This window comes from Terrapene carolina, unplaced genomic scaffold, assembly GCF_002925995.2.
Source record: "Terrapene carolina triunguis isolate 2854851 unplaced genomic scaffold, T_m_triunguis-2.0 Scaffold508, whole genome shotgun sequence".
Classification (NCBI taxonomy): Eukaryota; Metazoa; Chordata; order Testudines; family Emydidae; genus Terrapene; species Terrapene triunguis.
Genome location: NW_020664859.1, coordinates 1,023,080 through 1,039,375, shown reverse-complemented (window position 1 = coordinate 1,039,375; position 16,296 = coordinate 1,023,080). Strand labels below are relative to the sequence as shown.

Genomic DNA, 16,296 nt, shown 5'->3' with positions numbered 1-16,296 from the left:
GCGCGAGCGGCAGCAGCAGCGGAGGTGAGCTAGGGCGGCCGGGGCACATTTTTAGGGGCGGCATTCTGGCGCCAGCCATGCCGCCCCTAAAAATGTGCCGCCCCAAGCACCAGCTTGTTTTGCTGGTGCCTAGAGCCGGCCCTGCCTAAAACTGGTGACATTGCTTCCCAGTTTTCCTATCTCAAGAGGCATCTCTCTCCCTTTGATAGTTTCCCTTCAGAGTAACACATTAGGTAAACACATTGGAGAAGGTACAGCACAGTCCATGGCAGTTACATGTGCACATACATACACACATGCACAAACATGTCTAATGTCCCATTTAGCACAGGGCACAGTACAGATGAGGCTCATGTGTATTTCAAGCTCAGCTGCTCTTTCACATTACTACAGAAGGTAAAAGATAATTTGTGTTGGCATGGAAGTAGCAGCAAATTGTGTTCAGGATTCTTTCCTATGAATGGAAAGAAATTGCCAGCCTTCAAGCTTGTTTGGTTGTTGAGAAGACTGTTTTGGAAGGATGTCCCTATCACTAACTACATCTGTGTGAATCCCATTTATGTCTGGTTGGCACTCAATTTTAGCTCTGTCTCTTCCAGATGATGTCCCCATACGGACCTGGTTCCCCAAGGAGAACCTCTTCAGTTTTCAAACTGCTACTACAACTATGCAAGCGTAAGTGAAATGGCTGTTGCTGTACCAACCTCTTTTCTCATAGTTAGTGTGTGGCCCATGCATGACTGCATCTTAGGATATCAAAACTTTGGACAGTCAAGTTCTGAATCTGGCACGATGGTATGTTTGGGTGAGTGTTGACCTAGTCCTTAACTCAGTCATTTTCTTACTCCCATCTTCACTTACTTGCTTATTCTGGCTCGTTCACTACTTCAGTCATTCATTCATCTCCCTTGTTTACTCAGGGCAGGTCTACATTAGATCTACTGTGCTAGGTCTACTATATCACCTGCCAGCATAATTACTCCACCTTCACAAGAGGCGGAAGCTTTGTCGGTGGGAGGGTGTCTTTTTCACACTCCTGAGCGATGTAAGTTAGATCGACTTAAGTGGTAGTGTAGACACACCCTCTGACTCATTCATTCCCCCCCCTTTAACTTCTTTCTTGATTAGCTCTCTAATTTATTATGTGCTTCCTCTGCTTGATGTGTGGGCAGCACACCCTGGCTTGTGGCCTGTGGAGAGAGCTGTCTGTGATGTTATTCCTGCAGGAGTATCAGCCCAGGCACTTCTCAGTTGCTTCTTTTGCTCCTGCCACCTCAGCTGAGGCCATGGGATTAGGTGGCTTTTGCTCTTGTCACTACTGGGGGGAGGCCCTGGGTTCCACAACACTGGCGCAGGGCCTGCAATTGAGTAAGAGAGACGAAGACATAAACTAACCAGAGTGGAGAGATCAGATCTGAACTAGGAGCAGCTTTGTCCCCTCCCAGCCTGCACTTGGGCTCAGGTGCCCCCAGACTGTTGTGTGTTGGGAGGAAATTGTCACTGGGAGGCCGAGTAAAGCTGGAAATGCTCCCATCAAGCATTTTGAACATTTTTCTTTCCTTAATGAAATCCCTGAAGTGTTTCCCATTAGGCTGAAATAACAAGAGTATTCCAGTGACAGCAACATGTGATGGAGAGGGAAACTGAGGGAGCCTTTTCCCCACTCTAATGCTCTTCCACCTCTCCTGCTGTGCCTTCCCCATCTTCACTGTCCCCTTCTCTTCCCTTTCCATTGCTCCCTCTTCTCCCCACTTCTCCCCCTCTCTATGTGAGGGATTGCAGGTCTCAAACCCGGTCCATAGGCAATGCTCAGACCACGGTTGCCACCTGGCAGCTCACCAGAGCCCATGGAGAAGGGGTCTAGCCAGGAGCGGCGCCAGGGTTTTTGGCACCCTAGTCGGGGGTCCTTCCACGCTCCCAGTCATCGTCGGCAATTCTGCAGCAGGGGGTCCTTCCGCGCTCCCGGTCTTCGGAGCACTTTGGCGGCGGGTCCCGGAGCGAGTGAAGGACCCGCCACAGAATTGCCGCCGAAGACCCGGAGCGCGTAAGGACCCCCCCTCTGCCGAATTGCCGCCAAGGGCGGCAAAATGCCACCCCCCAAATCCTGGTGTCCTAGGCGAATTGCCACCTAGGTCGCCTAAATGGAAGCGCTGGCCCTGGGTCTAGCAGCGCTTTAGCTCACCAAGGGCTCCGGCTACAAAGCTCCTGATTAGGGGAGATGTCCAGCCCCATCAAATGGCCTGGACACACTACTCAAGCCAGAAGGAGGCCCAGGAAGTTGCCTGAGTAATTAGGTGAATCCAAGGCTGTGTACCAGTATGGACCCAGCTTACTAGCCTGACTTCTGAGCCCTGCTTTCCCACCAGTTCCTGCCCTCCTCGCCCCAGATCCCCATCTGCACATGATTCCTGCTTTCCTGTCTCGCTCCAGGTCCCTGCTCCTGTGCCCTAGGCCCAGCTACCAACTCCAGCTCTGACACTTGGCTTGATCCCTGACTCCAACTCTGGCTTGACCCCTAGCTCTGATTCTTGGCTTGACTCCAACTCCAGCTCATCCCCTGACTCTTACTCCGACTTCAACCCTTGGCTTGTCTTCTGACTCTGTCTCTGACACCCAGTTAATTTCCTGGCACCCAACTCTATCCATTACGCCTGACTGCCCATTGTCCCAGTCCTTACAGCTTGTTTGGGCCACTATCTTCTACTCCTAGTGGGCCCAGCTGAGGATGGACCCACTGGAGTTTCCCATACCGCCAGGGCCATCAGTGCTGCACAAGCAGGTGATCTGCCTTCAGACAGGCAACTGAGCATTGCAGGCATAGAGCTGGCAGCTGGCTGCTGAGAATCAGGCATGGTGGGAGCAAGCCATCAACTCCAAGCAGAGAACGCTGTGCTCCAGGGTTCATCTAGCTGTGCTGTCACCCAAGCTGGGACCTGCTGTGCCACTGCCTGAATGCTTTGATGGGATCTGCTCTAAATCCTGAGGCTTCCTGAACTTCATGAGCTGTTGTTCTTGCTTCATCCACAGACGTACTCTTCTGACAAGGCCAAGGTGGGCCAGGTAGTCAGCCTGCTGACTGGAGAGGCGTTGGATTGGGCCTCCGCCCTGTTGGGAGCCAGCAGTCTTTGGTCAAATTGGGATGCCCTCCGGCAGGCAATATCAACCATTTTTGACAGCTCCAACCACCCCCCCCCCACTCCCCATTGGATTCTGCTCCGCCAGTTGAATCAATGCAAGTAGAATTATAGAATCATAGACTCGTAGGACTGGAAGTGACCTCGAGAGCTCATCTACTCCAGTCCCCTGCACTCATGGCTGGACTAAGTATTATCTAGACCAAGTAGACCTGGTGCACTGGCAACTCTCCCCTGAAAAGAGGGATTGCAAGTGATGCCTGTGTTACCATTGGGCCATGCTATCTCCAGTTGCCCCATGAGGAACCCAGCCTGAAGGAATTTAGCCCAGGCTAGGTGAAGAGTGCTAGCTTGGGCACTCTGGCAGAATGTTCCCCTGATCCCCGAACTGAGGTCCTGACAGGAATGTGTGCTGGCTCCCGGCGACTGGCACTGTACCCACAAGTACCACTTGAGTTATGAATCACCAACCACTTCTTCTGTGGTGGGCCCTCTTTGACTTGGGTGTAGCAGACAACTTTATCAATGCAGAAGCCACTCGGTCACTACAGATTCCCCTGTGATCCAGAACTAGAAGTGATAACTGACAGGTCCCTCTTATGCTCCAAGCCAGTGGCCACAGAAACTGTCCCTATCGAAGTTCCTATCCAAGAGCATTGAGAGATCCTACAGTTCAGTGCCATCCATTCCCAGCACTTCCGTCTGATCCTGGCCCTCCACAACCCCCTTATCCACTGGCATGAACTAAAAGTCAGCTTTCTCTCAGAATTCTACCAGCAGCACTGCTTGACCCCAGGAAATGGGCAGCACACAGTAGTTTCCCGCTGATCCCAGTCCTTAACTTCAATCCAAAAACAGTGATTACAATGAGGGGGAAAAAAATGCAGATGCCTTTCTCCAGCACAGGGACTGTGATTGCCCAATCAAGCTACAACCCAGGATAAAAGCTCTGTTCAGGCATACATATGCCATGTCTGAACCCTAACTATCTGCTCTGCACAGCTACCTTTTAGGAGAACCTAGCCATCGGTTTATTCATAAGTCCACTTCACACATTTAAAAGGTGATTGCTTCTGACTAGGCATGGACTATTGGACACTGAATCAGTTTATTATTAGAAACCAATATCCATTACCACTGATCCCCAAACTAATGGACTACATGGGCACTGCTTGGGAGTACACAAAACTAGACCTCTCGGGGGAATATAATCTAGTATGTATTAGAGCTGGGAATGAATGGAAGACTACCTTTCAAACTTGTTGTGGTCACTTTGAATATCTCGTGGTGCCCCTGTGGTTTGACAAGCATGCCTGCGATGTTCCAACATTTTATTAATGATGTTCTCCAGGACATTCTGGGCCAATATGTGGTAGCTCACCTGGATGACACACTTATTTTTTCAAACAATGCTGAACAACACACCATGTACATCCATTCCATCCTGAAGGTGCTGCGCCAATATGGCCTCTATGCTAAACTAGAAAAATGCACCTTTGATCAGTTCCCCAAAGAATTCCAGGAGTTCATCCAATCCTCCACTGATACTGAAATGGTAAAGGCAGTCTTCACGTGGGCAGCACCATGGCACATTTGTGTCCTACGGTGTTTTCTGGGGGCTGCAAACGTCTATCAGCAGTTCATTCCAAGGTTTTCAAATGGATTGTCCCTTTCACCACTCTGCTCTGCAAAAACACCAGGTTCCTTTGGTCTCCCGAGGCCCAGCAGGCCTTTGAGCAATTAAAACTCGCATTTACCACCACTCCTTTATTGGTCAACCCAGATACTGCGAAAGCCATCATCATGGAAATGGATGCTTCCAATCTGGCCATAGGAGCAGTGCTGTCCCAAAGATATGGTCCTCAATTATTGCTGTATCCACATGCCTTTTACTCCAGGAAAGTCACACACATGGAGCAAAATTATGAAATTTTGGACAAAGAAATCCTGGTAGTTAAGACTGCCTTTGAAGGGTGGCACCACTTATCTAGAAGGGGACCGATACCCTGTCCAGGTGTACACTGATCATAAGAACCTGGACTATTTGCATAGGGCTAAGGCCCTCTACCAACAACGTCAGTGGGCCTTATTCTTTTTGTGCTTCTGTAATCTCCTATTGTCCAGGACCCCAAAATAGCAAGGCCAATGCCCTATCCCAGAAGGGAAAATGTTATACTGATCCAAAGGACTCAAACCCTAAAACTTCCTGCATCCTCAGATCTCATAACTTTCTGAGCATGGCTCCCCGCCAAGACCTGTTTAACACTCACACAATCAGCGTCAGCCCATGGGATTCCTCCTGATGAACAGGAACCCCACAATGTTCAAGGTGGGGTGACTTATGTGAAAGGGCATATATACATTCCCCCTGGACCTCTGAGGACTACAGCCCTACCTGACAGGACAGTTTGGCTACTTTAAAATTCATGCCTAGTCTCTCATCTCTTTTGGTAGCCTCACATGAGGGCTACAGTACAGGTCTATGTATCCTCTTGCAATGTTTGCGCCCACTCCAAGATACAACACAATAATCCCTTCAGACTCTTGCAACCCCTCGAGACTCCACCTGGCCCCTATACGTCATTGCCCCAGATTTTGTAGTAGAAGTACCAGAGTCCAGTGGGTTCATGACTGTTCTGACAATCATGGACTACTTCACAAAGATGGCTCATTTTGTCCCCTGCATTGGTCTACCCTCTGCCAGGAAGCCTCCCAGCTCTGGGTGGATCAAGTTGTCTGCATCCATGGCCTCCCGGAGCGCATCATCTCTAACCATGGTACTCAATTTATTTCTTGCTTCTGGCGAGAAGCTCTCCAGATTTTGGGCATCTGCTCCTGTCTCTCCTCTGCCCATCACCCCCAGACAACTGTCAAACAGAACTAACCAGATCCTGGAGCAGTATCTTCAATGCTACATAAACTTCCACCAGAATGGCTGGTCCTTGCTGGAATGCCGTTTTGTTCTTACCTGAGACAGAGTTCACGTATAATAACGCAGAACACCCCTCTAGAGAACAAAGCCCTTTATTTTCAAACTATGGGTTCCACCCTCAGTTCTACCTGGAGCTACCACAACTTCTCAAACCCAGCAGTCCTGGGCTAAATACAACAGAAATGTCAAATCCAAGATTACCTAAAGGTTCACCTGGAGGACACCAAGAAGTGCTACAAATAATATGGGACTGTTGATGACAGGAGGGCCTGCGTTTTCAGTAGGCCAGAGGATATGGCTCGTAATGAAACACCTATACATGGAAGGCTATCTAGTAAATTGGACTTCCACTTCCTTGGCTTTTAGTGAGCTCACCTGTAAATTAACCCATTCACATCACTCAACTTAATCCATTCCCTCTGAATACACCGTTTCCCATATCTCTTCTGAAACCCTACATTCAGGACCCATTCCCTCATCGATCCTCACTCTATGCCCCCCCACTATGCCACTATGTGTATATTGTCCACGAGATGCTTGAGGCCAGAACCAGATGGGGGGGGGGGGATACTCTGGTATCTTGTGGATTGGGAAGGCTACAGTCCTGAAGAAAGCTCCTGGGAACCGGTGGAGAACATCCATGCCCCTGATCTGGTAAATGACTTCCACAAAAATTGCCCCGGGAAACCTGTCCCACTACCATCCAGGGTGGGAGAGGGGTGATGTGAGGGATCATGGGTTTTGAATGCAGGCCATGCTCAGACTACGGCTGCCACTCAGCATCTCACTGGAGCCGCTGGAGAAGGGGACTAGCGGAGCTCTAGCTCACCAAGGGCTCCACCTACAAAGCTCCTGATTGGGAGGAGATGTCCAGCCCCACCAATTGGCCTGGGTGCTCTACGCTAAGCAGAAGGAGGCACAGGAAATTGTCTGGCAGCCAGCCAGGAATTCACCTAGTTGCTCAGTCACTACAACTCCGCCTACTGGCCTAACTCCTGAGCCTGCCTTCCTGGCTGTTCCTGATTCCCACCGTCCTTATCCCACATGTGTGTTTTCCCCTGGTTCCTGCTTTTGCTCCAGGTCCCTGCTCCTATGCCACACCCCTGGCTCCCAACTCTGGCTCCAACCCTTGACTCTGTCTCTGGTCCCTGACTCCCAACTCTAATCATTAAGCATGCCTGCCCATGCCCCGTCCTTGCACTCTGTTCCTCTCTCCACCTCGGTACTGAGGGGATAATTCCAGCTCTGAAAAGAAGCCAAAAGTTTTTCCTGGGATGTTCCTGAAGCCACGTCGGAAACGTCAGGGGCCAGCTCTCTGATGGCAGGTAGACGCCCAGGGAAGTGGTGAGGAGTAGGGTCTGTGCAGGAGGAGCTAGTTGCTGAGGTGTGGAAGAGGTGTGGACCAGAGAACAGTTTTCACCCACCTCCTGAACTGAGCCCTGCATCGCTTGCCTGGCATATGAGCCTACACAGGGGAAACAATTCCTGATCAGAGCTGGTTGGCAGGTTCTGGTTAAGACCCGCGGGTTCAATATGCAGAATGCCCGGCAGTGGCTGAGCACTAATGCATGTCTCTTCTCTTCTTTCTCCGCTTCTCCTGGGATCTCTAGCATCTCGTAAGTACGGCCTTTGTTTCTGTTTCCTTGTTTGTTGGCGTCTTGGACAGAACCCCCCCCCGCCATCTCATTTTTCTCTAGGCCTTCCCCTACTTGAAGGCTGCATGGTCAGCTTGCCAGATGATTGATGGCTGCACCTGGATGCCTAAATAGAACAGATTTCAGTCACCCTCATCTCTAACCTGGAGACTACAGGTCCCAGCATGCTTTGCCCTAACTTGATCCAGGCAAGAACAGGTGTTGCCATAGGTGCTGGAACTAGGGATGCTGGGGGTGCTGCCGCACCCCCTGGCTTGAAGTGGATTCCATCATATTGAGAGTTTACAGTTTAGTTCAGTGGCTCTCAGCACCCACCCTCCACAAATTGTTCCAGAACCCCTGGGTGTTGCATGCTGGATCTGTAGTCTCTAAGGTCCAAACCTCCATGTTAAGAGTGAGGACTAGTGTCAGCCATTTTGCAGGCCATACTTTGGGTATCCTTGTGCTAGCTTTGGGAGCAGGCACCTTCCCAGCCTCCTGTAACAGCTGTAAATAACCAGTACGCAATGGTTTGATGGTCTCTTCTCAGCCAGTCCCTGACTTCTGTATGGTTCCATGTGGCCTGGGTCTCTTCCACAGAGCCAGACTGTGTGTTGGGAGGGTCATGCCTCTCTCTCTGTTGTCTGGTGAGAACTTGCTCTCTCTGTCTGTCTGTTTCATGTCGTCTTCAGTTCAAAGCTGTGTAGTTGGTTAATGGCTTAAAATGGTTTCCCAGGGCATTCAGGGGCTACGCAGAGAGGAAGAGACGGAAACGAGAAAATGATTCGGCAGCTGTTATTCAGAGGTAGGGCCTGTTTTCCTGTAACCTTGCCTGGCGTTGCATGGGCCCGTCGGGTGTCATCAATGACACTTGATGATGTTGAACATGGTTGTCCCTTGTCTGTGTTGCTGTTTTAGTGAGGACGCTAGCGGTGGCCATGCTGAAAGGGCAATGAGTCTATGGTAAGCAAGCTAGCCAGTCTCCAGTCTTCTTAAAGGGACACTGTCAAGTACTTTAAGCTCCAAATCAAAACAGACAGGATCTTAAAGCTCAGATATGTAATAATATAGGTGCATAACTTACAGATGCAATGAATTATATTAATTCAGTAACTCTGTGTGATGATGGCCAGTTAAATGCCTAGCGGGTCATTTCCATTTACAGTTGTTGAACTTTCTAACATCACAAATGTACCAGGACACGTGTATTTTTGGCAGCTGGATGGGCAGGATAAGACTCTGCATTAATGACAGCTGTTAACCATATTCACTGCAGCTCTATTCAAAACAGAGGGAGAAAAAAATCAATGTTTCTGCAACACAAAAGGATGAAATTGGCAGGGAAAAGAAGGCATTTTCTAGTGTCTAAAGTTTTCTTTTTTTATCAGCAATGGAAAGAAACAAGAGACAATTACAGACCCTATAAATGACTAGGCAGTGTCTCTTTAAAAAGGAGATGGCTCAGAGTTCTCTAGATGGCGATATGACTGTGTTAGAAAAGAGAGAGTCTTCATTGTTCATCCAGCCTGGCAGTATTTGAGCTGTGCACCTGCCATTGATATACACAGCAGTCAGGTAATTCGGTTACTGGGCCTTACCCTGAGTTGGTAGAGGAGAGAGTAAACGGAGGGTAGAGTGATGTGGTCTTTGTGGGACTATGCAATGCATCTCCTTACCACCCACAGACCCTCGGGATCAGGGCAGGTTGTGGGGTCCAAGTTGGTTTGTATTCTCTCTTGTGGTGGAAAAGAGACAGGATTTGTTTGCAATGAATAAAGTGGATTCATTACTGAGGCTACAGGACATAGCCAGGCCCCTGTGGTTCTCTCTGGCTCTTAGTGCCCCGGCTAACTCTGCTGCCTGCCCTGAACTAAGGGGTCAGTGCCATAAAATGGAGCTCTCTATTCAATCTCAGCCTCTCCTCCATCTCAGAGGCTCACCCCAGAGTCCTTTCCACTGTCAGGAGGAGGTGTAAGAATTTAAGCAGTGGAACTGGAGCTGCAGCATTGTGCTAACCATGCAATGCGTCTGGTGCATCGGCAAAAACACTGCCTCAGTCGCTGGACTTGCACCTTGGCATTGTACATACCCGCTAAAAGGGGCTTGAGATTGCCTCAGGCAGCAACTGCAGGGGAATGGAGGGGTCCGTGGTGGTTGCAGTTAAATGTCAGGATTGTTGGGTTTAGGTCCTGTATTGCAGCAGAAGGGATCTGATTGAGAAGCTAAAGTACTTAAACAATTCTCCTAATAAAAGTGCTTCTATTGAGCATGCAGAGGAGTCCAGGAGAGCTGGCTGTATTTTAAAAAAGCCTTATTTAGGGCGCAGGAACAAACCATCCCGATGTGCAGAAAGAAAGATGTGCAAATATGGCAGGCTACCAGCTTGTCTTAACAGTGAAATCTTCGGTGAGCTTAAACTCAAAAAGGAAGCTTACAAGAAGTGGAAACTTGGACAGATGACTAGGAAGGAGTATAAAAATATTGCTCGAGCATGCAGGGGTGTAATCAGGAAGGCCAAAGCACAAATGCAGTTGCAGCTAGCAAGGGATGTGAAGGGTAACAAGAAGGGTTTCTACAGGTATGTTAGTAACAGGAAGAAGGTCAGGAAAAATGTGGGACCCCTACTGAATGAGGGAGGCAACCTAGTGACAGAAGATGTGGAAAAAGCTAATGTACTCAATGCTTTTTTTGCCTCGGTCTTCACAGACAAGGTCAGCTCCAGACTGCTGCACTGGGCAGCACAGTATGGGGAGAAGGTAAGCAGCCCTCAGTGGTGAAAGAACAGGTTCAGGACTATTTAGAAAAGCTGGACATGCACAAGTCCATGGGGCCGGATGTAATGCATCCGAGGGTGCTGAGGGAGTTGGCTGATGTGATTGCAGAGCCGTTGGCCATTATCTTTGAAAACTCGTGCTGATCGGGGGAGGTCCTGGATGACCTAATTGCCTTCTATGAGGAGATAAATGGCTCTGTGGTTATGGGGAAAGTGGTGGATGTGATATGCCTTGACTTTAGCAAAGCTTTTGGTACGGTTTCCCATAGTATTCTTGCCAGCAAGTTAAAGAAGTATGGATTTGATGAATGGACTATAAGGTGTATAGAACGGTAGCTAGATCACCAGGCTCAATGAGTAGTGATCAACAAGTCTAGCTTGCAGCCAATATCAAGTGGAGTGCGCGAGGGGGCTGTCCTTGAGCTGGTTTCATTCAAAATCTTCATTAATGATCTGGATGATGGGATTAATTGCACTCTCAGCAAGTTCGCAGATTACACTAAACTGGGGGGAGAGGTAGATATGCTGGAGGGTAGGGATAAGGTCCAGAGTGATTTAGACACATTGGAGGATTGGACCAAAAGAAATCTGATGAGGTTCAACAAGGTCAAGTGCAGAGTCCTGCACTTATGACGAAAGAATCTGATGCACTGCTACAGGCTGGGGACTGACTGGCTAAGTGGCAGTTCTGCAGAAAAGGACCTGGGGATTACAGTGGATGAGAAGCTGGATATGAGTCAGCAGTGTGCCCTTGTTGCCAAGAAGGCCAATGGCATATTGGGCTGCATTAATAGGAGCATTGCCAGCAGATCGAGGGAAGTGATTATTCTCCTCTATTCGGCACTGGTGAGGCCACATCTGTAGTATTGCGTCCAATTTTGGGGCCTCCACTACAGAAAGGATGTGGAAAAATTGGAGAGAGTCCAGCAGAGGGCAACAAAAATGATTAGGGGGCTGGGGCACATGACTTATGAGGAGAGGCGGAGGGAACTGGGCTTGTTTAGTCTGTAGACGAGAAGAGTGGGGGGTGGGGGGGGATTTGATAGCAGCCTTCAACTACCTGAAGGGGGTTTCCAAAGAGGATGGAGCTCGGCTGTTCTCAGTGGTGGCAGATGATAGAACAAGGAGCAATGGCCTCAAGTTGCAGTAGGGGAGATCTAGGTTGGATATTAGGAAAAACTATTTGACTAGGAGGGTGGTGAAGCACTGGAATAGGTTACCTAGGGAGGTGGTCGAATCTCCATCCTTAGAGGTTGTTAAGGCCCGGCTTGACAAAGCCCTGGCTGGGATGATTTAGTTGGTGTTGGTCCTGCTTTGAGCAGGGGTTGGACTAGATGACCTCCTGAGGTCTCTTCCAACCTTAATCTTCTATGATTCTATGCAAATTCCTCAATCCAGACAGACCTGCCTGCTGTGTAGTGTAGGAAATTGTACCCCGGGATGGGCTGCATCTGTCTCAAGAATCTTTTGGATGGAATGCCTCCCAGGGGTATGGAGTCGTGGCTGTACAGACTGTGGTGGAAAGTTGGTGCTGGCAGCAGTAGGAGCAATATTTAGGAAGAGAAATAACAAATAGTGCCTCTTTCAATTTTTAACTTAACTGCTGCTTTCTGCATTTGGATGGATGAAGAGATTTTTGACAAGTTAAAAGATCAGATTGTGTTGTGTTGGTGAGTGCAGGCATTGGTAATTCGCCCCAAGCCCCCTCGTCACATGAGTCCTGGGTGGGTCATCGTATCTCCTGTGACTTCCGCTCCTCCAAGGGTAACTGCTGCTGCTTCTTGGCTCTTTGGCTGCTCCTTATGGATAAGGACAGAGGTCAGACTCGAGACAGAGTGACACAGTTGTACAAATCAGTAAGGATGGAGAGGCCCAGCCTGCTGCCTAGTGGATGGGATGGGATCATGTCACTCCTTTCCAGAGCGTTTCTTTCTAGAGGGGCAGGGGAAGGGATCCTTTTACTCCCATGTTTACTCTCTCCTGATCTCCCACGGGCTTGTGTCATGGTGACCTTCCCTGCAGCTCTGGAAAGTGGGATACAACTCCCCCGAGACCTGTTAGTGCTGCTCTCAGCACTGCTCAGGGGATGTCTCTGGAGCTCTCACTTAGGGACAGACCATGCTGTCCTTGTAGTTTTCAGCACAGTGAGAGAATGCTCTCATACTGCAGAGCCCTGTTCCCATGGGGCTGGGTCCACCCTCCAAGGGGAGCTGAGCATTTACAGCAGCCTGGGTGGTTGAGATTAGCATGTTAGCTCTAGCAGGGGAATGCAAACATTTCGGCATTAACCTGGTACAATGTAGGTTTGAAAGCTGCATTTTACTGGGCTCCCTTCCAGAAATGTGCCCATTTCCTTTCAAGAATGAGATGTTACACTGACATCTCAATTGTAATCAGATCTGACACCTCTGGCTGGGTACTGGCCAGTAGCCACAGGGATCAGGAAGGAATTCTGCCCCCACTCCATATAGAGCACTGCACAATAGCCAGGGGCAGCATGTGTTTAGGAAGCCACAAGTCTAGGTCACAGCTGGGGACCGGATACCCATCTAAAAGGGGCCAGTGGCCTGACCCATGATGATGAATATTGTGACCTCCCAGTAAAGCTGATCAGTCCTGCCAGGTGCCAGATGAGTGTAATTTACACACCAAGGAGCCAGATAGAGAAGCAAGTTGAAGTAGGATGGAGGCTTTTCTTTGCCTCCTCCCACATGCATGAATTACACCAGCTGAGTCCCCTTGGAGCCAGCTCTGACATACTGCTCAGGTCCCACTGTGAGTCTGTGTCAGTCTCGGGGAACCTAGAGATGGCACAGCGTACCCTCGGGGCTCCGTCTGCATTTGGGCCTCGGCCTTGGTCTCTCTCAGGGTATATTTGCCCAGCCCGCGGCAGCGAGCTCCCAGCCTGGGCCGATAGAGGTGGTCTGGTGGGGCTCATGCTAGTGCCCTGACAATGGCTGTGTAGACAGCTCTTTGAAGTTGCGACTCAGGCTGGGGCTTGAACTCTGAAGCCTGGGGCGGGGGCTGGGCTCCCAAACTCAGCCCCCACTCGCGCTGTAACTAAAGTGCTGCCTACACAGCGTGAGCCCCACTATTGTCCTGGGCTGGGAGGCTCCCTGCCGTGGGCTGTGGAGCTATATCCTCTGGGCAGCTGCTGACACTCAAGTCTGATTTATATAGAACTGAGTCTGGGGTGATTTCCTGGGGCAGTTGCCATGTATCAAGGTGCCATCCTGCGGCATCTTTTACCTCTGGGGTCTCTGCTTCCTCTGTATCCCCACCCATCCCTGGCCTGTGAATCCCAGGCAGGAAGGTACATGTTGAGAGATGCACTATTAGCAAGTAGAGGCAAAACACCTGCCCCAGGAGGACCTTCCTGCTTCATGACTGTCCCATTCTGGGGGGCAATCCAGACCAGTGAGCGCTGTACCTTGGAGTGGAATTTAAAGATGGAAGAGGCCCCTGGGGGGTCAGCGCAGGAACCCACCTGCCTAGCATTCAAGTCACTGTGAATGTTAGCACTGAAAGCACCCCCAAATGTGCTTTGGGAATGGGCAGAGCTGTGAGTGTGGCATGAGCATGGGGTGGGGAAGAGGACCTCTGCACTCCTGCTGTACTGTCTGGGGCAGGGAGGAGTGGAACACCTGCCTTTGGTTTCCAAGTGGACGGGAAGAGTTAGCAGCTCCTCGAGCCCTTTGCCAGCTAAGGTGGGCAGCATGCTCTGGGGCCGTGGGAAGGTAGGTGAGGAAGGGTGAATCAGGGAGAGTGGAGGCAACAGCCCGGAGGAGGTTGCGTGAGGGTGGCTGATGCACAGCAGCTCCGTGGCACAGGGATTGAAAGGGAACATAGCCGCTCCCTTCAGCTGGCAGACGAGCCGCACCCTGGCCACTGAACAAATGCAGCTGGAGTTGCTCTGGGAGTTCTGTTGTGCCCTGTGTGACTGCATTTAAATGCCTGGAAAACGGGAACCTTCCCCCTGCTGCTACTGCTTGGGTCAGTTGGTTGCTGACCCCAGCGCTCATCACTGGGTTTGTGTTGCTTTTCTTTCAGGAATTTTCGGAAGCATTTGCGCATGGTGGGGAGCCGCCGGGTGAAAGCGCAACGTGAGTAAGAAGCCACAAAGCATGGCCGGGAGATGGGAGGCAGAGGGTTAATGCTGATGGGACATGAGGCTGGAGAACAGTGCTGAGGAACCAGACTCCTCTGTAATTAGTCATTGTTTTGCTGTCTGTTGTAAGCGGAGAACTGGAAAGCACCCGGCACAGGTGCTGAGATGAGGTTTTCCTCCCTCACACTGCTGTGTGTAGAGAAGAGGCCAGCTGGTCCCCCAAGCCTCCATACGCACCAATGTATGACACTGGCCTTTAACTGTGTGACGTGACATAGCATAGCATAGCAGGCAGCGCGACATGACATAGACCCCTTCCCCTCCTTGGGTAGGAGACCCAGCGTGCAGAGTCCACGTTGTTGTCAGGGCCGTGCAGGAGCAGTCAGGAAGGGGTCCCCAGCTCTGTGTGGGATACAGGTGCATGTGGCTCCTGTACTCACTAGTGCTAGAGATGGGTACATAAGAGGGCTGCACTGCACTACAGGGTTAGACTCCCTCATTAAGTCGCTCTGAGAGAGATGCAGCGCGTAATGAGGGCTGCCAGGCTTCTCACTGCTTCATGGGGCACAGCTACAAACCAGAGAGGCTTTGTGTTTTCACAGGGCTGAGCTGTCCCTTTCCCACCTCTCTCCTCCCATCCTGCTCACCGCTCCCCACCCCCCACCGGCTGCCCTCACCTCCTGCCTGCCCGAATTAACTCTGCCACTGTCGTGTGACTAGTGGGCTCTGGCAGCTGGGGAGCGTGACAGTTTGCGCTTAAATAAAGAGAGTTCTATCCATGGGGCCTGAAGGGTGACTGTAAGGGCTACAGACAAGGTGGCAGACATATGGGCCAGGACCCTGTCCTGCGGCCAGCAGTTCCCTCTGTAATTACCAAGGCAATCTGATTTGCACTCAGAAGTTGGGCACAGACCCCTGTCCCCTTCTTTCACCCTCCTCTTTCCTAGTAGTGGCCATTTGTACACACCATGGCGGTGGGGGGCCATGAATCCCCACACCCCAGACTGAGAAGGAGTTGCTTTCCAGCTTCCTTCCCCCATCCCTTCTGCCGGTGTGAGCCCTGTGGTACCTTCTCTCTGCCTCTCCCCTACCACTGAGCCCAGCAGCACTGGGCCTGCGGAAGAGGCTGCTTTCCTACCAACCCTCCCAGCTGTTGCCACTACTGAGCCCAGGTTCCGGGAATCGCTGCTTCTTTCGCTGTCTCCAAGAACAGGACCCAGAGGGAGAACCCCTCATGGGGAGGTGTGAGATGGGTAGGGGTGGAGTAGGAAAAGAGATGTGAGGAGAATGACCAAGTGGGCCATGTGTGGAAGGGAGGAGATGGGGGCCAGGGAGAGGCAAAGGAGGGGACCCTCATGAAAGGTGGCTGGTATTAGGGGCTGGTGAGCTAGTCAGCAGCAGAGGGGAACATTGAACAACGCTTGGGGAAGTAGTGCCCTTTGCAGTCTGCCACATTTTTCTCTTGCCAGTGAACCGTTTACTCCCGGCCCCCAAGCCCTATCAGCAAGGGCAGCTCACCCCTCAGCCCAGCACGTGTGTGACACCCCTGCATGGCCTGGTCCAGTTTGCTCCTGGGGGCTTGTCCAGGGAGGCCATTGCCATTGGGGTAAGAATCAAGTGTGCTGCACACAGTCATCCAGGATTTACTAAAGAAGTATGGGCTGGATGAATGGACTGTAAGGTGGATAGAAAGCTGGCTAGATCGTCGGGCTCAA

At 50.8% G+C, this 16,296-nt stretch overlaps 1 protein-coding gene across 1 annotated transcript in view; it reads left to right on the top strand.

Annotated features, from left to right (window-relative positions):
- NSMF (NMDA receptor synaptonuclear signaling and neuronal migration factor) overlaps nt 1-16,296 on the top strand; it is a 76,839-nt gene that overhangs the window by 41,496 nt on the left and 19,047 nt on the right. Inside the window, exons 4-7 of the mRNA XM_026658732.2 lie at nt 600-675; nt 7,677-7,682; nt 8,437-8,505; nt 14,524-14,576. Coding sequence (XP_026514517.1) covers nt 600-675; nt 7,677-7,682; nt 8,437-8,505; nt 14,524-14,576 — 204 coding nt within the window. The remainder of the gene's footprint in view (nt 1-599; nt 676-7,676; nt 7,683-8,436; nt 8,506-14,523; nt 14,577-16,296) is intronic.